General features: G+C 52.9%; 1 protein-coding gene across 6 annotated transcripts; it reads left to right on the plus strand.

Annotated features, from left to right (window-relative positions):
- Window positions 1–1380: 1380 nt before the first annotated feature.
- Window positions 1381–21463, plus strand: LOC102068766 (glutamine synthetase). Of its 6 annotated transcripts, none has more exons than XM_014270458.3 (7): window positions 1381–1665; window positions 15266–15441; window positions 15986–16147; window positions 17749–17895; window positions 18728–18855; window positions 19852–20051; window positions 20713–21463. In XM_014270458.3, exons 2-7 carry the CDS (start codon window positions 15276–15278, stop codon window positions 21032–21034), a joined length of 1125 nt encoding a protein of 374 aa, XP_014125933.3. In that variant the 5' UTR covers window positions 1381–1665; window positions 15266–15275; the 3' UTR covers window positions 21035–21463. The 6 variants fall into 6 exon arrangements, with proteins under 6 accessions (XP_014125933.3, XP_074412403.1, XP_074412399.1 ...); XM_074556302.1 differs by lacking the exon at window positions 1381–1665 and adding an exon at window positions 13553–13576; XM_074556298.1 differs by lacking the exon at window positions 1381–1665 and adding an exon at window positions 13581–13675.
- Window positions 21464–23415: the final 1952 nt, after the last annotated feature.

A 23415-nucleotide genomic window follows, 5' to 3' on the forward strand; every position in this document is an offset into this window, starting at 1 on the left:
CTGTGCTGTGCTGTCCCAACACACAAGGAATGCCTCTGGACAGGAATTCCCAAAATCCTCCTCATGGGCTGTAACCAGCAGTGCCTCTGACCCCAAACCAGCACAGTTTTGCACCAAATATCCCAGCTCACTGCACTGATCTGGGCTATTTGCTCCAAAAGAAGACACATGCCCCAAAATACCCCAAACCCCCAAGGACCAGCACTTCATGGATGTGCAGCTTCCCCTGAGGGGGACAGGGGAAGTCACCTCCTGTGCCTTCAGCTGGGGCACGAGGCTGTGGGGGCCGTTGGCTCTGCTCAAAATAGACTCTGTGGGCTGCACCCCAAACCACACTTTTGTCAGAAACTTCCTTTTTAGCTTGAATTTCAGTTTGCAGCCCTTTCACAGTGAGTCAGTGGAAGCCCTGCTCGCCCTGGAGCTGCTCAGGGAGGCTTTGAATCCTCAGCTTTGGGCCATCCATGGATTAACCTTCCTGCAGGGACTGTTTCCATCAGATCCCAAAGAGTTCACCAGGATGGAGCACTGGGATTCCACTCTCTGGGCTCTCACCCTCAGCCGTGGATGCGTCCTGCCTTGCAGAGCAGAGCTGGGCTCAGTGAAGGTGGAGCAGTTTCACAGGCTGGATTTGGATCTGCTGGAGTCCAGACACTGGAGATCACCTTCTGAACACCTCAGCAAAGCCCTCTTGGGATTTCCTTTGGCCTGGGAAGGCGTTTCCAGAAATCCCCATTTTCTCACCCACCTCATGGTGCTGTTTGGAGCATTTGGTGCCACCTGGAGACCCAGCCCTGCACCCACAGCTCATGGTGCCACCGCTGCAGCTCCTCCTGGGCAAACTGCACTCACTGCAGCTAAGGTCAAGCCAGAGGGCTCCAAACCCCTGTGGGTGTCAAATTCTGCCCTGGAGGACACAGCTGCTCACACTTGTTGGTGTCTGCAGCACCTGGCAGCCCTGAGTGCCCAGCACACCTGAGGGTGCTGCTGTGTAGGGGGATGGAATATAAGGAAATAAAGACAGTGTAGAAAGTAATCTTATCCCTAAGGAGTTGCAGCTGGGCCAATTATCAGAGATTAGGAATAGGCCTGACTTTAACAGGGCACAGCTGTAAGCAATGAGACAAAGAGTCTACAAAAGAGTGGGGTGGTGTTGAGAAGGGAGTTGGAGTCAGTTGGCTGCTTTGTGAAGGGGAAAGAGTCAGTGCTCTGAGGGGCTGCCCAGAGAAACACTAAGAAGTTATGAAACTTTTATGATAAGAAGACACCAATATGGAGCCCTTGCAATGAGATGACAGCAATTCTGCACTTTGGGAAGTGATATCACCCCTGATGTCACCCCAGCAGTTTGGGAAGTGATGTCACCCCAGCCCTGCTGAGCTCTGCTTCCCCCTGTGATGTTTCCTCTGTGGCTGGACCCTGCTCTCAGCAGAACCAAACAACCCCTTCACCTCCATCCTCAGCTCGTGGTGTCTCCAGGCCCGGAGGCTCCTGCTTTTGGGGCATTTTGAGCAAACCCAGCTGCTGCTTTTGCTGCCTGCAGTTTGAGTGCTGAGCTCTGCCGTCCCCTGCTCAGCCCCAGAGCTCCTCCTGCCCATCCCTTCCTGCCTGGGTACTCTGAGGAGCTGCTGCTGCTGCTCTGCCCCAGCCTGGCATCGTGGAGGACAGGTAAGTGTCCCTGGGGCTCTGTGTGTGCTTTATCCACATTCTGCCTTAACAGGAATAATTTCTAAATGCAAACATTTCAATGGAGTCACCCCAGCACTACTGAGGTTTGTAAGGGCTGCAATAGGGGAAGAGTTTTACATAAAGGGTGGGGAAATCTCTGTCCTGCTCAGAGCTGGAGGGCTGGATGTGGGTTCTGATTACTCCCCTTCACATCCAGATCAGCTCTGATTAAAAAATCACAGAATTCCTGACTGGTTTGGGTTGGAAGGGACCTTAAAGCTCCAGTGCCACCCCTGCCATGGCAGGGACACCTCCACTGTCCCAGTCTGCTCCCAGCCCTGTCCAGCCTGGCCTTGGGCACTGCCAGGGATCCAGAGGCATTTCTGCTGCTGCTGCTTCCCAAGTTTGTGGCTAATGGTTTCGGGAGTCTCCTCCAAGTTAAACAAAAAGTAACTTTTTTTTTCTGCTTTTCCTTGTTAAGTTAAATTCCATTTCAAATTCTGCAGTAATTCCTAGGTGTTTTCATCTTACAACTCAAAATCCTTCCTCTCACTCAGAGTACAGATCCTCTGCCTCTTGCATTAATAAATTATTGCATCTCTTAAAGCTTGCTTTCTGCAGAGTAGGCATTGAAGCCAGGCTATGGCTATGGGGGGGAATAAAGCCCACGGGGCTTTATTTGGGGATTTTTGTCACCCTGAGCTGGTTGCTGTCACAGTTTTGGGTAGAAAAGCAAGGACCCATTTGTTGGCAGCTCTCTGCTGTGGGCTGGGATTCTGCAGCTTTGTGGATGATGGTGCCAGAAGGCAGCAACAAAGCATTGTGAAAAAACCCCTTGATTTAGAAAGGTTCATTTTTGGGAAGGGCAGTGAAAGACAGAGGCAAGCAAAGAGTCAAAGGCTGCCTGTGTGAGGAGCCACTGTCCTTTTCAATAATCAGCATTCCCTGAGCCTCTGGGCTCCCAGATTTACCAAAGTGGGGTTAAAGCTGCACTGAGGAAAAGCCACCGTGCTCCAGGCAGGCTGCAGGAGCCCTGCTGGGGACAGAGGGGCTCTCAGCACATTCTGGGCTGCTCCAGCCACATTGTCACCTTCTGCTGGGGACAGAGGGACTCTCAGCACCTCCTGGGTTCTTCCAGACATGTTCTGTCGCCACAGTCAGGAGCACAAGGAAGGGGCAGGTTCATTTTGGGTACTTTTGGCTGCCTAAACCAGGAGAGAGCAAAGGTGCCTCTGTCTGAAATTAGGGCAGTGTGAGATGCCCTCAGGCTGTTCCTTCCTGGGAACGTGTCCCTCATCTCTGGGCAGGCTGAGAGCCCCAATCCCACAGAGCATTTTGGGGGGTGCTGGGATGTGCCACAGTGAGCAGCAATGGGCACAGGGGCCAGGGTGTAAATCCAAGTGCTGAAACACAACCACAGTGTGATTTCAGGACCAGCCACAGGTGAGGCTGAGGCTGTGAAGAGGCCAGGGAGGTGTTTCACAGCTGGGCTGACAATCTGCCTCCCAAACAGGGGCAGTGGGTCCCTGCCAGCAGTGCCAGCCTCATTGCTCACCCTGTGCCCTGCTGCCAGCCTGGCACACCCTGAGTGCCCTCAGTGCAGGGAGAGCCTGGGGGATGCTGTGCCCCCAGCCAGCCCCCCCCAGCTGCTGGTGCAGCCCCTTCTGGAGCCAAGATCAGCTCTCTGATCTCCTCCCTCAGCAGTGAGGGCTGGGAGCAGCTCCAGTGCTGCCCTTCCTCCTTCCTTTGGGGCACAATTGTGCTCTGGGCTGGGGCAGCCTCACCTCCAGTGCTGGGGGCACTTTGGGGCACCACAGGAGAGGAAAGATATTGAAATATTGTAATAAAGATGTTGAACCATCAGAGAGTGTCCAAAGGAGGTGGTGGAAGGGTTTTGGGAGGAACTCTGTGAGGAGCAGCTGAGGGGAGACTCAGCAGAGTTAGAATTTCCTCATGAGAGGAAGAGGAGCGGCAGCTCCATCTCTGCTGTGGGACAGGAGCCAGGGCACGGCTGGAGCTCAGGGCAAGGCTCTGCCCCCAGGATCAGGATCTGTGCAGGTGTGAACCCAGCACCCACACAAGGGAAAATCCCCATGTTCAGATCCCTGGCTGTCCCTGGGCCACCCAGAGCAGCTGAGGCTGTACTGACCCAAACTGGGAGAGAAGGGGATGAAATGAGGGCTAGAACAGGATAGAGAGAGAGGAAATGCTCCCCAGGCAAGGAAGTCGAGGTTGATTTTTAGGATTTGCTGTAAACTCAACTCATGAACATGACACAGGATCCACATTTCACTTCTCCACCCCTGAAATCTGAATTATCCTTCCCACCTTGCCTCTTGCAATGGAGAACCTGCAGTTGGCAGAGCAGCTGGGATTTGCTTTTTGCATCAGCAGAGCTGGGCACAGAGCCCTGGCTTTGCTCTGGGATTCTGTGGATGCTGTGATGGGATGGGAGGAAGCAATTCCTCATCTCCCAAGAGTAGCTGGGCAATGTTGGGATTTCCATCAAGGTTTTTGTTCTCAGTGCCCCATTTTGGGTTTGGGGGCTGCTGTAATGTAACCCCACAAATAACCTGATTATCCTGGAGCCTGGTATGGAGGGCAGGGCAGAAGTGAGTGATGGCAGATTTGTTTTCTAACTTGGCTTCTCTGTACTAATTAATTCCTTGATTAATCCCCACCTGCCTGCCTCACTGGGGCTGCTGTGATGCTGAATTTGTGTCTCTGATGCACGTGGCAGGCTCAGGTGCTGTTCCCTGCTCTCAGAACCCTCCTGTTGGATAAATCCTGTCCCCAGCAAACTGCACCTGGGGTCTGGGCTCTTTCTGAGGTGAGGAAATACTTTTGGATTAGTGATTGATGGATAAATGAGAGGACATTTGTACGTATCTGTGAGGAAAATTTCTGTCCCTGTGCCCATATTTGCCAAAGTGCCACAAACAAATGAAACATCAAATGTCAACATTCAGCTGAGCAAGAGATGGGGAGGAGCTGAATCTGGATAATCCCTTTTTATTCCACCAGGGAGCATAACTCTAATGATTTTGGTACTAAACACTTGTGCAGGCCAGCAGTCACCTTTTGATTCTTTAGGAAATCCCTCGGCACAGGCAGCTCTGAAACCCAGAATTGCTCCCAGGCATGGCAAAGAACAAGGAATTAAAGCAAATCTGCAGTCCTGCAAGCAGTGCTAGCTCAGGCTACATTTAAACCCCAAATCCTACCCTAAGCACCCTCAAACCCTGCTGTTTCTCCTCAGCTGGAGCAGTAACTCCAGAAAAACCTTTCCATTCTAGGCATATTTGGTTTAAAGGAGTTTATGGGAATATGGTCCCTATTAACTTAGAGAAAAATAGTTTTGAGCTTGTAAGGTGATTTCCTTGTGCCTTTCTGAGATGGACTTGTGCTCGTAAGGAGCATGACCAGCCCATTCCTTGCTAATGCAGATTCTCATTGCTGGTAGGGCATTAGGAGCAGATCAGATGCTAGAGCCGGAGCTCAGGGTTCCAGCAGGAAATTACAGCTGCAAATGCTTCCTTGTGCACATTCCCCGGCTTTCCCACAACCCCTCCTGCCCAGAAGCATCAGCTAATTTGCATATTAACACCGATAATGAGCCCTGGGAGGGTTTTCGTGATGTCAGAGCCGCGGTCACTGCGGGAGGAGGCTCCGGGCTGCTGCCCCGGGGCTGGGGGTGCTCAGGGCCGGGCTGTGGGATGCCAGCGGTGCCAGCCTGGCTGTGTGGGCAGCCCGGACACTCCTGCCCAGCAGGAACCGTGGCCATTTGCCCTCATTTTTAGGTGGTGACTTGCAGAGGAGCTTCCTGTTGCTGAGTTGGCAGAGGCTCAGCAGGGCAGGGATGGCAAAACTCATCCCAGGGATGGAGGTGCCCTCGCAAAACTCACCCAGGGATGGATGTGGCCTCCCAAAACTCAGCCCAGGGATGGAGGTGCCCTCCCAAAACTCATCCCAGGGATGGAGGTGCCCTCCCAAAACTCATCCCAGGGATGGAGGTGCCCTCCCAAAACCCAGCCCAGGGATGGAGGTGCCCTCCCAAAACTCATCCCAGGGATGGAGGTGCCCTCCCAAAACCCAGCCCAGGGATGGAGGTGCCCTCCCAAAACTCAGCCCAGGGATGGAGGTGCCCTCCCAAAACTCAGCCCAGGGATGGAGGTGCCCTCCCAAAACCCACCCAGGGGTGGAGGTGCCCTCCCAAAACTCAGCCCGGGCACTGGGAAATGAATCTGCAGAACATGTTTAAAGTTTGATAGGAGGTTTATATGGTGTGTATTTGCATGTAAGCTTTGAGATAAGAAATACTGGCTTAGAAATGCCTCTCAGTTGCCCCATCTCTAGGTCAGAAAAGAGCATAATGTATATATTATATGTATATATAACACCAGGCTGGCTTCACACACGGGATGCTGCCCTGCCTGGAGGCTCTTGGGAAAGACTGTTTTTTATTTGTTATTTGTTTTTATTTGTATTTTAAAATTATTTTTATTTAATTTTTTAAAAATTTAAATTTTTAATTTTTTATTTTGTTTTTTTTATTTTGGGTTTTTTGTGGTTTTTTTTAATTTTGTTTTTTATTTTGTTTATTTTGGCTTTTTAATTTTGTGGGTTTTTTTTGTTTCGTTGTCTTTTTTTTGTTTATTTTTTTTTTTTTTTTATTGTTTTGTTTTATTATGCTGCCCTGCCTGAGGGCTCTTGGGAAAGTTTTATTCCTGCTCCACAGAGCTGTGGAGGTGGAAGGGACCTCATGAGGCCACCCAGTGCAAACTCCTGCTCAAGCAGGGTCATCCAGAGAGGATTGTCACATCCAGGTGGCTTTTGAGCATCTCCAAGGATGGGACATCACCTCCCTCAGGCAGCCCCTGCCAGCTCAGGGTGCCATTGTCACCTTTGTTGGTGGCTCATGTTCAGCTCATTGTGCTCCAGGACCCCCAGGTTCTTTCCTGCTTTCCCTGGTCCCTCTCTGAAGCAGAATTTTTTATTTCCTCACTGTTGCTCTTTATAAAATTCCTGCCTCCCCCTCCCAGCCTGTCCAGGTCCCTCTGGCACATTGCACATCCCTCCCACTTTGGTGCAACAGCAAAAAGTGTCAAAGGGGCCTTCTGCCCCCTCATGCAGACCACTAAATGTTAGTGAGGATTGGAGCCAGGATTTCCAGGATTGACCCCTGGGATGCAGAATCAGCCACTGCCAACTAAACTTTGTGCCCCCCATCACCACCCAAGCACTCCCCAGTTTTCAATCCGCTCACTCCCTGCTCCTCCAGCCCCAACAGCTCACACCCCAAATCACCAGATCCGTTCTGCAGTGTCGGAGGGGATGAGCTGCGTTTTCAGGTTCATTTTGCACCCAAACCAGCTGGAAAATTGACATGGAAAATCTGCAGCTCAATCATCACGGGTGACCTGCAGGGAGCAGAGGCTGGAAACTGAAAAGGCCACAACCCCTGTGACCTGCCAAGCAGGACCTTGGTGGCTTTTCCTGCTCTGAGCACAAACAAAAGCAGTTCTTAAAGCTCCTGTCCTGGCACGAGGCCTCTGGACTCTGCCAGCACCTCCAGGGCAGCTCACTGATGGAACTGGGAGCAGGATAAATATTTACAGATGGGTTTCTGTGAAAAGGCGTCCTCGGATGCCCCAGGCATTGTGCCCATGAGCTGGCCACTGTGCCAGGGTAAATGCACAGGGTCAGTGATGTCCCTGCTCTTGCTGGGCAGCACAGGAGGGGCAGGTGAGGATGAGGATGGGGGGCTGCAGCAGCAGCTCACCCCAGTCAGTGCTAGGAGAGCTCCCCAAGATTTGCATTTGGGGCTCGGTGCTGTCCAGAGGGAATCATGTTGGGAGCTCAGGATGAGCATCCAGGGGGAGATAACTCTGCAGTGGCTGTGGCAGGAAAATAAACCTGGGTCTGTCACAGACATCTTTTGTGAAAAATCCTTTCCTTAGGATTTTTCCTCTTGGGAAGCTAAAAGGCCTCAGGAACAAAATGTAAACATTGATTATCTGCTGCTGTGGAATGCAACAGGTGCATCTGTGATTGGTCTCATGTGGTTGTTTCTAATTAATGGCCAATCACAGTCCAGCTGGCTTGGACTCTCTGTCTGAGACACAAACCTTTGTTATCATTCTTTCTTTTTCTATTCTTAGCCAGCCTTCTGAGGAAATTTTTTCTTCTATTCTTTTAGTATAGTTTTAATGTAATATATATATCATAAAATAATAAATCAAGCCTTCTGAAACATGGAGTCAGATCCTTGTCTCTTCCCTCATCCTCAGACCCCTGTGAACACGGTCACACCTGGGTCAGCTTAACCTCAGCTGGGAAAGGGATGGGAACCAGCATGGATGGGGATGCCCTGCTGGGGAGCAAGAGGAATTAAACAAGGCGAAAATGAAGGGCTTCGAGAGCTCTAACACCCAGAACAAGGGATTTTCTAGGGCTCTGATTTGGTTTGAATTCACATTAAAGCCCCACCAAGGGGAGCTTCTTGTTCTGCCTATAGGATCTGGATTGAGTTACAGCCCCTGAGGTTCAAGCCCTGAATGCTGAAGCACATCTGGCTGCTTTGCCCTGCAGGAACCTGCCAGGATTTACCTTTCCTTTGGGAGGAGGCCTGCAATTAGCTGGCAGGTAGGTGGTTTTCCCTACAAAACAAACCTTTTTTCCCCAAAATACCCACCAGCTGCACCAGAGGCCTCAGACACAGCCCCTCTTCAGGGCAGCCTTGGTCTGTGTAGCAAAGGCCAAACCCTGCAAGCTCTAAAGTTGCCTTAAAAGTGCTTAATTCACTTTTTGACCCTTTAAAAGTCCCAGCTCCTGAAATCATGTGATTGCAAGGAGAAGACATTGCTGAGGAAAGCACAGGATTTGGGTAAGCACTGAGAAAACAAAAACCACCAGCAAGGAGCCTCCTCCCGTTTTCTTCAGAAAAATCCCCTCCTGACTGGGACAAACACAGTGGGGCTGCCTTGGAGGCCCTGCTGGCAGCAGCCAGGGCAGGGAGGGAAGTGAAAAAGCTTTGCATTTGTGTAAGGCTGCAAAATGGGGTTGCCAAACAGGATACAGGCTGGGAAACCAGCTGGGCAAGGAGGCTGCGGCTGCCCGGGTGCACCAGTTGCTGATAATTGTATTTACTTTAAAAGGAGTTGATCTTTTTGGTGGCTCACTGCTTGTTTAGGCTCTGCTCTGAGCTCTCTGCTGCTGCGGGAGCTTTGGTGCACTGAGATATTTGATATTCAGTTTTGCTGAAATGAATGCTGCTGGTTAAAGTTTGCACCTCAGGGTGCTGGCTGGAGCCTGGGGAAGGATGTGACAGGGCAGAAAACACAGAATTATGGAGTCATTCAGGCTGGAAAGGACCTTTAAGATCATCAAGTCCAACTGTGAGCCCAGCACCACCACTGCTCACCACTGAGCCTGCAGAGCAGATTCTCACATTTCTGTGGGCACTTCCAGGGATGGGTGAATCCATCAGCTCCTGGGGCAGCCTGTGCCAATGCTTTACAAGCTTTTAAATGAAATTTTTTTCTTAATATCCAACCTCAATTGTGACAGCGTTCACAGGGTCTTATGTTGAGGGAAGAGATGAGGATCTGACTCCATGTTTCAGAAGGCTGATTTATTATTTTATGATATATATTACATTAAAACTATACTAAAAGAATAGAAGAAAGGATTTCATCAGAAGGCTGGCTAAGAATAGAAAGAATCATAACAAAGGCTCTGTCTCACTCTGTCTGAGCCAGCTGACTGTGATTGGCCATTAATTAGAAACAACCACATGAGACCAATCACAGCTGCACCTGTTGCATTCCACAGCAGCAGATAATCATTGTTTACATTTTGTTCCTGAGGCCTTTCAGCTTCTCAGGAGGAAAAATCCTAAAGAAAGGATTTCTCATGAAAAGATGTCTGTGACACTCAATCTGTGAACCTCACTGGTTCTGAGATTCTGTGAAAATGATTGATAAGAGCTTTCTGCAAACAGCCCTAAAGCAGCTCTGTGCTGGAGGGAGCCTGACCTGCTCTGGAGCTCACCCAGACCTGAGGCTGCAGGGCAATCCCTGCAGGGAGCAGAGCCCCCAGTCCTGCCTGGGTGGGAGGGTTTCAGCTTTACAGGGTTGGTGCTGGGCGCTGCTTGGGTTGGGACTGTGGCTTTCCCAGGCATATTCATGTATGACATAAATAATGATGTGTATGTGCATATATATGTATTTATAGGCCATATATATGTGTATTTATATGCCATATATATGTATTTATACATCATATATATGCATTTATATGTAATGTATATGTATTTATATACAATATAAATGGATTTAAATGTCATATATATGTATTTGTCATATATATGTGTACTTATATTCATATATATATGTAATTATATACCATACATATATATGTAATTATATGCAATATACATGTATTTATATGCTATATATATGTGGATTTAAATGTCATATATATATGGATTTATACATCATATACACGTATTTATAGGTCATATATATGTATTTGTCATAGGTATATGTATTTATATGCCATATATATGGATTTAAATGTCATATATATATGGATTTATGTGTCATATATATGTTAACTTGTATGCCTTATATGTCACATCTATATTTATGTCATATATATGTATACTTATATTCATACATATATGTAATTATATGCCATACACATATATGTAATTATATGCCATGTATATGTATTTATATGTCATATATATTTATATGCCATGTATATGTATTTATATGCCATATATATGCATTTAATGTCACATATATGTGTATTTATATATGTGTGCCCAGAAAAAGGTATGGCAGCACTATTTGAATGAAGGCAAAGCAATTTGGGCGCAGCTCTAAGGAGATTTGCTGTTGCCTAAATGTATTTAATTGTAAAGGAAAACTGTCGGTTCAGCAGTTTTGCAGGAAAGTGTGAAGGTGGCTGTGTGCTGGGGACAGGGGGTGCCAGCACAGCCCCCCTGGCACTGGGTGGTCTCTGCTGGACCCCTCAGAGTGGCTCTGACCCACCTTGGCCACCCCCTGCCCCATCCCATCCCATCTTATCCCGTGCCAGCCCCATCCCATGCCAGCCCTGCTGGGGCACCTCCGTCCCCCCCAGCCCCTCGGGGTCCCCCAGCTGCAGGAATCCCCCCCTCTCCCAGCACATTGCACACAGCACAATTCCCCCCAGCCCCTCTAATCCCTTTATGGTGTTTGTGCCGCGCTCCTCCTGCCCGTGCTGCTCTTTGCCTTCCCTCTAATCTCCCCCCCGAGAGGACAAAAAGGACAAAAACCAGCCCCGGTTGGTCACACCGATCCCGGGCAGGGGGAATGCTCTCTGCAGAAGCTCTAGGAGGTGCTGTGGGGGTTTAACAGCCAGGGAGGGATTCCCTCAGTTCTGAGCAGCGTCCTGAATCCTAGAGGGTGATTTAGAGTGAAACCCAAACTCTCCATCCCAAAATCCCTGCTTTGTGCCAGGGATCTTCTTGGGCAAGTGTGGGGAGAAATCTCATAGCCAAGGCCCAGCCTTCTGTACCCAGCCCTCTGCTGCAGCACCAGGGGAAGGTGTAAAAAGCCACCCCAGGAAGTAAATTACTACGTGTTTAACCCCTTTGTGGTAAAACATATTGTGTTACTGAAGATTTTCAATCTGATAAATGTCTTAATGATTTCTTACTATCCTATCAAAGCAAGAAATATCTCTGGTGCATTTTGGCAAGGCTGGAAAATGCTCAGGCTGATAAAGCTGTACGAGAAGGAAATGTAGGAAGTGACTCCCTTAAAGCATTAGGAGTGCTTTCTGCAGAAAATTGGAAAGCAGGATCTTTGCAAATTTGGTTTAAAACCTATATATATGCAGTAGGTCTGCAAAATGCTATACAGGAGAGAAGGTTAGGGCTAAATCTAGTTTATTATAAGGCAAGGAGCAGAAAGGATTTTATGCACCCCTGAGGAAAGGTTCTTTTCAGTTTGATAAATGCAGCGTAAGTATCTCTCAAAGTCAGAGAGATAAAAACTGGAAGAATTTAGGGCTTGGCCAGGTCTCCCTAGGCTGGGTCTCCAGACTGATCCAAAAAAGACCCTGGGAAGGGGAGCAGCCCTGCTGCATCCCTGTGGGCACGAGGTGACATCCAGGTGGCACCAGGGGTGATGCTTGGTCCGGGCTGGAGCAGCCCAGCAGAATCAGCTCCTCTCCCTGCTGTGCTCCATGTGGGAAACCCCTCTGCTGCAGCTCTGAACGGCTTCACAAAGTCCTCAGCAGCTTTAATCTGTGACCTTTTACTTCTCCAAGGACACTCCTGCTCCCTTTCCTGCCCTGGCTCCGACCTTGGGCCAGTGCTGGTTCTGGGAGCTGCTGATGGTTAATATTTACTGTACCTGGCAAGGAGGGGAGCGGGCAGGAGCCCGCTGATTGCAGAGCCGGGGCTTGTTTGGGGGAAATGTTACTGCAGAGCCTCAGGAGCCAGGTCTGAGTGGTGCTGCTGTTGTTGGTGTAACAGGGCTGTCGCTATGGAAATGGCTGGAATTAGGCTTGGGGAGGGGAGGCTTGATCCCAGGAAAAACTGACTAAGCAGGTGCCCAGCCTTACATGGCAGAAATGTTTTTTCCTGCTTGCCAAAATCCCTTTTGGTGTGAAATCATTGTGTGTGTTTGGTGAGCTGCCTCGGGGGTGGCACTTGGGGACCTGGTGCAGTGGTGGCCTTGGCAGTGCTGGGTAACAGCTGGGCTCAGTGACCTTTTCCACCCGTAGGAATTCTGTGATTCCACCCCTGTGCCCTCTCAGGCTGCTGCTGTCCCTGCTGTCCCCAAACACCACAAACCCACCGTGTTTGCCCTCCTGGGGCAGGGGGGCTCTGACCAGGTGAGGGATTACTGGTGTTTGTTCTGTCTTCCTCTTTTGGGTATTTTGGTGCTCAGGGATTCCAGCTGCTCACCGAGGAGCTTCCCAATCCAGGTTACTGAGTTAACTCAGCCTGGATTTTGTTCCATTTCTCCCTGGGTTTGAGCCCACGCAATCTCCGGGGTGTTTGTGCACAGGTGGGCACATCCAGGAGGGAACCCAGAGGGATAAAATGAGCCTCTCCCCACCCAGCTGAGTCAGGAAGGTGCAGGGGCTCGGCAGAACCCTCCTATCGCGCTGAGCACACCCCTGCTGCTCCTGCAGGATGCAGCTCTGCTCTCCTCGGTGTGGTTTGTGTCCTTCCCAAGGGATGCAGATCCATCTCTGAGCTCTGTGCTCAGCATCAGCCGCTGCTTCTGAGGCCCTGCGGGCGGGATGGAGATGCAGATGATGGAGATGGTGATGGGACAGGGAGCCGAGGACCCGGAGCCGCAGGCGCCTCCCCGGCTCGGTGCTGCTCGGTGCTGCTCGGTGCTGCAACGCCTCCGGGAAAGGGCTGCACAGCCAGGGGCGCATTTCCTCCCGCCCTGGGACGGTTTCCAAACAAGAATGAGGAAATGCTGAGCTCTGCAGCCACGTTCGTGGATGTGTCCCTAAAACACCCCGCAGAGGGAGGCGGCTGCTTTCGAGCTGCACCCCAGCTGTAGTTGCAGGAGAGCCTGAATGTCACCTGGGCGGCGACAAGGACACGGGGGAGACCTGCGTGGCTCCGGGACCTTGGGCACATGCCCGTGTGCCAATCCCGTGCCCAGGCTCTGCTCGGGCAGCACCCAGGGGCCGTGGGCTGGGTGACGTCCGGCCCGCCCGCAGCCCGCTGCTACTGATGTCACCCAAATCGCTCATTGAGTTTTGCTTTGCCGCTGCCAATCTCATTTCCTGGTTCTTGTGCAATCCCAAGGGCTTTCAGGTTTCTTCCCGATTCTTTATCTGCCTGCGGGACCAAAACACCCTCAGAAGAAAAACAGCGCCGATGTCTTGGGTCAGTGCCCGGGGAGGAGATGTCCTGTGGGGGGCAGCCAGCCGTGAAGCAGGTTTTTTTTAGCTGCCTTGGTGTTTTGCAGAAAAAACATTCCTGGCGGTGAGTCAGGCAGCCGCAAACATGAGGCTGTCTTAAGAACCGGGGGAATTAGCAAAAACCCAACTGCTTTAGAGCCCAGTCATGCCTTAAAGCCTGTTTTTCCTTTTGTAACATCGGAAAACTGCTTGAAACCCGAGGCTGGGGAGTCGAGGCGCGTTCACCCCGCTGGGTTTGCTTGGGGGGGTTGTTTGGAATCTTGCCTTCCTCCCAGAAAAAAATCCGGGAGTGTTTGAGATAACCCCGGAGGCGCCGGCGCGGGCTGTGCCCATGTTAGCTGTGCCCATGTTAGCTGTGCCCTTTCTGGTTGTGCCCGTGCTGTTGTGCCCATGTTGGCTGTGCCCTGGTTGTGCCCTGGCACGTGGGAGCCTCTCCCGCAGGATCCATGGAAAACCGGGAAGGCAGCGATGCGTTTAATTCACCTTAATTGGATCTGCGTTCGGCTCAATAGCTGGAAATTGCTGCTATATTGAAATAATCGACTCAAATTCACACCTGTTGGCTGAGGATTTTTAGCTGACTGTAAATCACGGCAGAGCCTGTGCTGAGCGCGGATCGTTTGGGGGTTTAAAGAGATCTACCACGCTCTGGTGCTTTAAAATTGCGCTTGAACTCGGCGGTTTATAGATGGGAAGGGCTGAAGTAGGAGATTGCGGTGTTTTCCCAGCAGCTCTCAGCCTTTCCTCCCTTCCTTTCCAAGGAAAGCCTTGGGGGCAAACCCAGCCCTGCAGCCGCGGGAGGGCTGAAGCCGGGTGGGAAAGGGGTCATTCCTGGGATGGCCAGGGCAGGATGGGGGGAGAGAGGTAATGGTAGGGGGAATCTGGCTGTGGCTGTCCCTGTCCCGGAACCTGGCTGTCCCTGTCCCCATGGATTGGGCTGCTCCTGTCCCGGAATCTGGCTGTCCCTGTCCCAGGGATCTTGTTGCCTCTGCTGTCCCCAGGACCACCCAGGCACCCAGATCCATTCCATCACACATCCACATGGTCCCAGCCAGGTTTTGGGGTGCTGGGGGAGCACAACCCAGCAGCCTCCCCATTTCCTCCCCGGGCACCGACTTAGCAGCGCTGGGAGAAAAACACCTGCACGCGTGTACGAGGGCAACCCTGCACAAACAAGGGGCCAAAACGGATGACACACGCAGAGAGGGGACCGGAGGTGGTGAATGAAATTTTCAATGAGTAACACCTGTTTCTTTAAATAAACAATAAGTTATTTAGCCAGTAACTCACAACTTAAAACAAATAAAGCGATGCTTTAGCCGTAAGATAGCCGTCGTTTTTAATAAGAAAAGAAAAGAAAACGATACTAAACGTGCTCAGTGGGTGTCCCGGAGGTGGGGGCCGGGGCCCGTCCGGGGCGGAGCCGCCTCCGCGCCGCCCTCGGACCGCGGGCGCCTTTAAAGCGCGGGCGGAGCGGGCGCGGGCAGCGCTGGGCCCGGTGAGCGCGGGATCGCGGGTTCGAGTCCCGCCGGGGGAGGCAGAGGTGGGAGTCGGGGTGGCTCGATATGGGCTCGATATGGGAGGGTGGTTTGTAACACACCCCTGGGGATGAGGGGCCGGGGGTGATGGGGCTCTCACCTGTGCGCCCCCGCAGGGCCGTCGCCATGTCGGTGTCGCACAGCTCCAGGCTGAACAAGCTGGTGCGGGAGCAGTACATGAGGCTGCCCCAGGATGGGAGGGTGCAGGTCACCTACGTCTGGATCGACGGCAGCGGCGAGGGAGTGCGCTGCAAGAGCAGGACCCTCGATAAGGAGCCCAAGAGCATCGAAGGTAACGCGGCTGCTCGTCCCTCGGGTGATGGGTGGTGTGTGAAGGGCCCTGAGCATCACCTGGGAAAAGGTGTGGGGTGCTTCGGGCGCTGGGAGCTGGGACGGGCTCTCCGTGGTTGTGTGGCACCAGTGATACCTGTTGCAGCTGTCTGGTGGGTGAATATCCAACCTACGTCCCTGCGGTTTGCTTAACCCGCTAATCTCTGGTATTAGTGCTGGGTGGGAAGGGGAGGATGAGCTCCTCGCCCCTTTCCTCCAGGCAAACAGGCATGGAGACCTGTCGGCATCTGGATGGGGTTTGGCAGAGGGAGGTGGAGTGGCTGGGACTGATCCTGCCCGTGCCTGATGGTGCTGGGCTGGGGAGAGCACGCTGATGCTCAGGGAGCACCGATGGGCTCCGGGGATGTGCAGGAAAACCTCTGTGGCTGACATCCCACGGAACTCGGCACCCCTTGGGTGCTCCATCCTGGATCTGAGCCACCAGCACTCGGCACAATCCGAATGAGGGCCTTTTCCCGAGCTCACTCCCACCTCCTGCCCCGCAGATGTCCCCGAGTGGAATTTCGATGGCTCCAGCACGGCGCAGGCAGAGGGCTCCAACAGTGACATGTTCCTGGTGCCCGTCTGCATGTTCAGGGACCCTTTTTGCCTGGACCCCAACAAGCTGGTGCTCTGCGAAGTGCTGAAATACAACAGGAAACCCGCAGGTGAGCACCCAGCGCTCCCGAGGGTCACCCCTTTATTATTTAGGGTGTCGCCTCCCAGGGCTCCTGCTCGGGACCGCCGGCCCTGGGGCGCAGCTGAGCGCCGAGCACTTGGCCCCAGGCTCCGAAATCCAAGCGCTGGTGGCGGTGGATGCTTGCAGGAACTTGTTTTAGTGGCACGGGGCGAGGAGAGCAGCAGCGAGACGTGGAGCTCGCCAAAGGCTTCTCCCGGCTCTTGAGCCCGAGCTCGCCCAGCCCGGGGGGAGCGGGAGCTGCAAGAGCGGGGTTTTGCCGTGCCCGGCTTGTGGTGGCTCTTCTGGCTGGTGGGAGGCTGCAGAAAAGGAAGGAGAAGATGCTGAGACGGCGGGTGCTGCTCGCTCGGAGTGACCTTTAGCAAACAGAACGGGCGGCTCTCGCTCTTATCGCCGAGGCTGCGCTCGCAGGAGCCTGCAGTCCGTCTTGTCCCTGTGATAAAGCCCCAGACACAGGAAAAGGAGCCTGTTTGCAGGGACGCGCCGAGGGGCTCCCGGAGGGGTTATTTGCAGGCAAACAACCGGATATTTGCCGCTGGAGCAGGGCTGAGCCCGCTGGGTGTGCGGGGGAGGGAGAGGGCATCTGCGGGTGATGCAGCTCTGCCGGGAGAGCGGCGGGCAGCGATGGTGAAAGACGGGGCTGATTCCTCTGTGGGCTGATTCCTCCTCCAGCAGCCTCCAGACAGGGTGGGGGAAGTGTCTTGGTTGAGATTCCTGCCCGGCAGCTCCTCCGCTGCAGGAGTTGGTAAAGAGAGCTCCTGATCCTGGGGTACAGAGCTCAGCCCAGAGCGCTGATGGTGAGAGGGGTGCACCCTCCAGCCCTCCACGTGATGGTTTCCATGGACCCTAAGGGCTCTGTGGACTCAGGATAAGAAATTGTCTTAGCTTTGCTCCCCCTCTGCCACTGCTTCCCTCCAGCCCCAGGCTCTGTTATAGCTGCTCTGGGTTTTTATTGCAAGTTAGGGCAGAATGTGCAGCCTGGAGCCTGCCTGTCCCTGCCACAGCAGCTTTTCAGCCTTTCTGGCTGATGTCTTGGTCCAAGCTCTTATTCCCCTTGCCTGGCTCGTTCATGTCTGGACAGTTCTCTGCTATCTGTGTTTTCCTGGCAAAGCCCCAGTTGCCTTGAGCACCTCGAAAGGCCGAGGCAGGGCCAGCCAGTCTGGATGCTGACCAAAACCATGGAGCTGCAGGAAGATAAGGATAATTCAGATGAGGCTGGAAGAAAGAGGATAGGGGTGAAGGAGTGATGGAAGTTCCCAGATCTGCTGAATGTCTGTAGGATGGGGTTGGGGTAATGTTCCTCATTTCTCAGTGAGTAAGAGGAGGAGGATGGACCATCAGCAGTGGTTTGGGGAACAGGAAAATTAAATCCTCTGGACCTGTGGCCTGATGCTCCGGTGATGGAGTAACTGTGAGGAGGAATTTGGTGAGCAGGAAGGGGGATTCATCATGATTTCCTTAAGGCGTCTGTGGGAAGCCTTTGGCAGTGGTGGAGCCTCAGGGTGGGATGGAGCAGAGAGTGGTGGGTGCTGCCTCACAGCACGGCTCTAACCCCATCATCTCTGCCCCCAGAGACCAACCTGAGGCACACGTGCAAGAAAGTGATGGACCTGGTGAAGGACAGCCACCCCTGGTTCGGGATGGAGCAGGAGTACACCCTGCTGGGCATCAACGGGCACCCCTACGGCTGGCCCGACAACGGCTTCCCCGGCCCGCAGGGTAAGAGCAAAAAATCCAGCCCAAAATCGCCCACCCTGCTGCTGTGGGGTGCAGGAGGGGGCAGTGAGCCCATCCCCAGCCCAGTTCAGCTCTGCTGTCAGGGATGAGCCCAGGTAGGGGCTGTTTGCCCAGAGCACCTGGTGCCCCGTGGCTCACGTGAGCCGCTCCCGCCGGACCCTGCTTGCACAAACAGCTCAGCTGCACGACTTGTTTGGCAAGGGCTGGAGAACTGGGCTGGAAAAGCCTCCTCCCCTTGGCTGTTGAGGAAAGGGCTTGGCATGGCGCGTTGTGCCCTCCTGCAGCAGCGAGCCGGCTCCTCTGCTGCCTCCTGGGACAGAGCCAGAGGTTTCCCAAGATGATTTTCGTGTGGAGCGGCTGCTTGCAACATCTCCCTTCCCCCAGGCGGGAGAAGATCTTTGCCTTACCTGCCTGAATGAGGAAGATATCAAAGCCCAGCGAATGAATTGGATTTTCTAGCTGTGAACAATGCCAGCTGTTGTCAGAGCAATCTCGGAAGCTTGATGTGCTCGGAGGGTGAGGGAGGTGCCCCGGGGCAGACCAAACTTTGCTTATCTCGAGGCCACCTCCCGGCTGATGTGTTACAAGTATTATTGAACTGCCCAGATAAGGCTGAGGTTGCACAGATGAACTGCTCACACTGCTAATCCTGGAGCTGGGGTCGGTGGCTCGATGTCCTGTGGAGAGAAACATCATTTTAATTCCCGTAAATCCCCTGCCCATAGCAGCAGGTACCTGGGAGAGTGGGGTTATGTTACAGAGCTGTTGTTGTTCCTTGATGTTTTCCTTGGGTGGTGACTCCTTGTTCTTTCAGGCCCCTATTACTGCGGGGTTGGAGCAGATAAGGTGTACGGGCGTGATATCGTGGAGTCCCACTACAAGGCCTGTCTCTATGCGGGGGTGAAGATCTGTGGCACCAATGCCGAGGTGATGCCCTCCCAGGTAGGTGTGCATGGCCCCAAGCAGCCCATTCCCAGAGATGGATCAGATATTGTGGGGCTGGAAGGACCCAGCAACTCCCAGCTCCTCTGGAACTCTGAATCCGGTGACTCCTCACATTGGTTTTGCTTAGTTAGGAGCAGTTGCACTGCTGGAATGGAAATGTGCATTTGATTTTCTCTTAACTCACCCCAGCTCCTTGCACAGCTCAGCCTGAGCCCTGGCTGCTGGAGCAGAGCTGGGAGCTCCCCATGGGAGCTGGGATGGGCTGCAGGAGCACCGTGTGGAGTGATGGGGTCTGAGCCCTGTTCTGGAACTGGGAACCTGGGGTGGGACATGGCCTTGGGGAGCAGTTGGGAGGATTTGGTTTTATCTAGGAGTGAGCAGCAGGGAGCCCCTGATTGCATTAGGCAGGTGGCCAGACTGACTGGGACCTGCAGCCCTGACTGTCCTGCTGCTGATGTGGCAGTGATAAGCGGGGGCTTATCAGCAGTGGAGCCGAGGCAGGACTTCTACCCACCTCACTGTCTGCCCTGAATTCTTCAGGGTCCTTCTTGGCTGCCTTCCACATCCTGGGCTCGGGCTCTGCCATGCCAGCAGCCACAAAGACGTCACCCCGTGCTTAGTAACCGTGGGTGGTGCAACCCTGGCTCCAGCCAGGCAGGGAGCAGCCCTGGGAAGGACTAACAGGCTCCTGGTTAATCCCCTGTCCTGTTTGCAGTGTGGGCTGGGGTCCTGCTCCCAGCAGCTCCAGCCTCAGTCAGATGTGTTTATTTATCTCTGTTTTGATTAAAAACCCTTCTGATTTACTCTACATAGCGATGAGCAGTTTCTTCTGATTTTTTTGCATGTCAAAGTTGTTTTGTTGCTTGCCTCAATGCTCCCCATCCTTGTTGCTGATTGTTTGGGCAACAGCCCAGGCTGGGAGTGGCAGGGATGTGGTGGCTGGGGAGGTGCCCACTTGCCCATCCTTACCTGTGCATCTGCTCCCCCTTGCAGTGGGAATTCCAGGTGGGCCCGTGTGAAGGCATTGAGATGGGGGATCACCTGTGGATGGCTCGGTTCATCCTGCACCGTGTCTGCGAGGACTTTGGGGTTGTGGCCACTCTGGACCCCAAACCCATGACCGGCAACTGGAACGGCGCCGGGTGTCACACCAACTACAGCACCGAGGAGATGCGCAGAGAGGGGGGTCTCAAGTGAGTCCTGGGGGTCTCAAGGGGAGTCTCAGGACTCAAGTGTGTCCTTGGGGGCTCCCTGGGATGTTCCTGGGTGTGACCGTGTTTACAGGGGTCTTATGCTGAGGGAAGAGATGAGGATCTGACTCCATGTTTCAGAAGGCTTGATTTATTATTTTATGATATATTATATTAAAACCATACTAAAAGAATAGAAGAAAGGATTTCATCAGAAGGCTAGCTAAGAATAGAAAAAGAGAGAATGATAACAAAAGCTTGTGGCTCAGACAGAGAGTCCAAGCCAGCTGACTGTGATTGGCCATTAATTACAAACAACCACACGAGACCAATCACAGATGCACCTGTTGCATTCCACAGCAGTAGATAATCAATGTTTACATTTTGTTCCTGAGGCCTCCCAGCTTCTCAGGAGGAAAAATCCTAAGGAAAGGATTTTTCATAAAAGATGTCTGTGACACCTGGGAGCTTGGGGGTGTCCTGGGCCATATGGAAGCATCTGAGCCATATGGAACCTGTGTGGCTGCATCAGGTAGGGTTGGGGTTATCCCAGCTTGTTATTTTAAGAGCAGCTGATTACATGAGGGATCCCCTGGGCTGTCCTGGTCCCTGCACAGGGGGAGGGGGTGAATGGACCTGCTGAACCCCCCGTGCTCTCCCACAGGCACATCGAAGCCGCCATCGAGAAGTTGAGCAAGCGGCACGATTACCACATCTGCGTGTACGACCCGCGCGGCGGCAGGGACAACTCCCGGCGCCTCACCGGCCACCACGAGACCTCCAACATCTTCGAGTTCTCGGCCGGCGTGGCCAACCGGGGCGCCAGCATCCGCATCCCGCGCCAGGTGGGCCAAGACGGCTACGGCTACTTCGAGGACCGGCGGCCGGCGGCCAACTGTGACCCCTACGCCGTCACCGAGGCCATCATGAGGACAACGGTGCTCAACGAGACCGGCGTGGAGACCAAGGACTACGCTGAGCACTGAGGCACCGGGGTGGGTGGAGGTTCTCGTGCCTACAGCGGCTTCTCTCGTGGGATTTGTGCCTGTCCGGTGTCTTCAGCTGCAAGCTCAGACTCTTCTTAGGAACCTCGCTTTTGGTCTTGTGAAACTTTGCCTTAGAAATGTGTATTTTATAGCAAGAGGGAGGGGCCCAAGCTATTTTCTCAACTACTTTGTTTGTTCTGGTTCCTGGTTTTAGGTCATGAGGTTTTTTTTTAAAAAAAATTGGATTGAATTTTTGTTTTCCCTGATGGACTTTACACTGTGATGTACATAGATTCCAACGTGGATGCTGCAGCTGCTGCTGTTTGCACCTGAGGAGGGTGGGTTCTTTTTTTTTTTTCCCATATCTCTGTTGCAAGGAAATGATAATAAATAATTTTCCTGGCTGCGTGGCAGCTGGGTTATGCTGTAGTGAGTGCATTTTCCTGTGGCTCCTAGAGCTCCGTGGAGGTTTTAATTTGGGTGGTGCTGGTGGATTGCAGCTACTGAGTGCCTGGACAGGAGCAGAGATGCTGGAGGATCCTTGAGGCAGGTGCCTGGAGCTGCCTCACCTCATTTTCTGGACCAAAGGCCATCTCCTTCCATCGTGATCCCAAAGGCAAACAGAGCAGTGCGGGCTGAGCAAACAGCGGCCGGAGCAGCAGCTGGCGGGCGTTTACACAGGGTGTGTGCTGCTGAGTCAGCACAGCCAGCCCCGGGCACAGCCAGCACAGCCCTCCCCTCTGGGGACACCTCTGCCTGCAGCGGGGACCCTGGGGACTTCCCCCTGCTGCCTTGGTGAGCCACAGGGTCACGCTGCAGCTCCTTGGCTTGGAATCTCTTCACAAGGTGGAGGCTGTAGATTTATTGATAGAATCACGGGAGGGTTTGGGTTGGAAGGGATCTTAAAGCCCACCCAGTGCCATCCCTGCCATGGCAGGGACACCTCCCACTGTCCCAGGCTGCTCCCAGCCCTGCCCAGCCTGGCCTTGGGCACTGCCAGGGATCCAGGGGCAGCCACAGCTGCTCTGGGCACCCTGTGCCAGGGTTTCCCCACTCTCACAGGGAAGGATTTCTCCCTAATATCTAATCTAAACCTCCTCTCCTTCAGTTTGAAGCCATTCACTCATACCCTATGAAGTTCATGCAGTAAAACCCTCAGGAAGGGCATTTAAATGTAGATGGAATGTTAACAGCATCTCCAGTCCCAAACCCTTGGGTCCCTCTGCACTGCAGCTGTGGGGTGATGGATACAAGCACAGGGGACATCCCCCTAATCCCAGGGACATCTCAGACAGCTCAGGCCACCTGCAGGCTGTGACCCAGCTGCAGTCACCAGCAGGGAGTCACTGTAGGTGAGAGGAAGCAGCAGCATGGACAGAGGGCATCCAGTGCAGTCATGTGGATTTGAAACTGGATTTATCCTTGAATCTGACACAGGTGACGAGCTGGGCTGGAGGGAGGCCCCTGAGTCCCTCCTGCAGGACACAGTGCTGCCAGTGCACAGGGAAAAGGGCCATGGGAGATGGTCAAGCCCCAGATCACAAGCAGCCAGGAGTCCTCAGTGTCTCTGAGCTGTTTAAGAATAAATGCAACCCAGTCCCCACCCTAAAAAGGAAGGATTTTCCTTCCAGAAGTTGTTGTTTGGGATGTTTATCATTTTTCATCAGAACCACAAGCCTGTCTTGTTTTCCTGTCATTTCTATGGTATCTCTAATGGGTAATTTGAGCACTGGGACAATGACGGATGGATGCAGCTGGAAAATCAATAAAGAGCTAAATTTGGAATGGGAAGACTCCTGTTTGCTTCCCTGGCTGTACCAGTGGCTGAAGCACTTCAGCTTTCGTCATGCTGCTGTACAGACACTCAAATTTGGGAATCATGTGAGTTCACATTCCCAGCATGGGAACATCTGTGACTGGACACAGCACTGTGGGACAGCCAGACATTTGTGTCTCTGGCTCTGACCCTGGCCTTCCCCTGCAACCAAGCACCATCCTCTCCAGGGTGGGCTAGTGAAGCTCCAGGGCTGGCCAGGAGCTCTCCCAAAGCCACTTCTGGGGCTTTTCTCAGTCTTGTCCCCACATGCCAGGAGCCACTGTGTGCTTGGAGGCATTCACACTATCCTCTGCCAAAACACAGATCTTCTCACTGGTGCTTTTTGAGGTCAGACTGGGCCAGAAAACACATGTTTTGGTTTTTTTCCTAAAGCAGAAGCGATTCCCACCCACAGGGCCCATAGCACTGGGGAAACAAGGACAACAACACATTCCCACAAGAATTTTTCCAATAGTTTTGCTGTGTTTGCCACTGTTGGAGGTGGATTTTTGGGTTCCGTGAGGTGCTGGGGATGGAGCCAGTCATGGGGCTGAGCCTTGAAGCC

This window comes from Zonotrichia albicollis, chromosome 21, assembly GCF_047830755.1.
Source record: "Zonotrichia albicollis isolate bZonAlb1 chromosome 21, bZonAlb1.hap1, whole genome shotgun sequence".
NCBI lineage: Eukaryota > Metazoa > Chordata > Aves > Passeriformes > Passerellidae > Zonotrichia > Zonotrichia albicollis.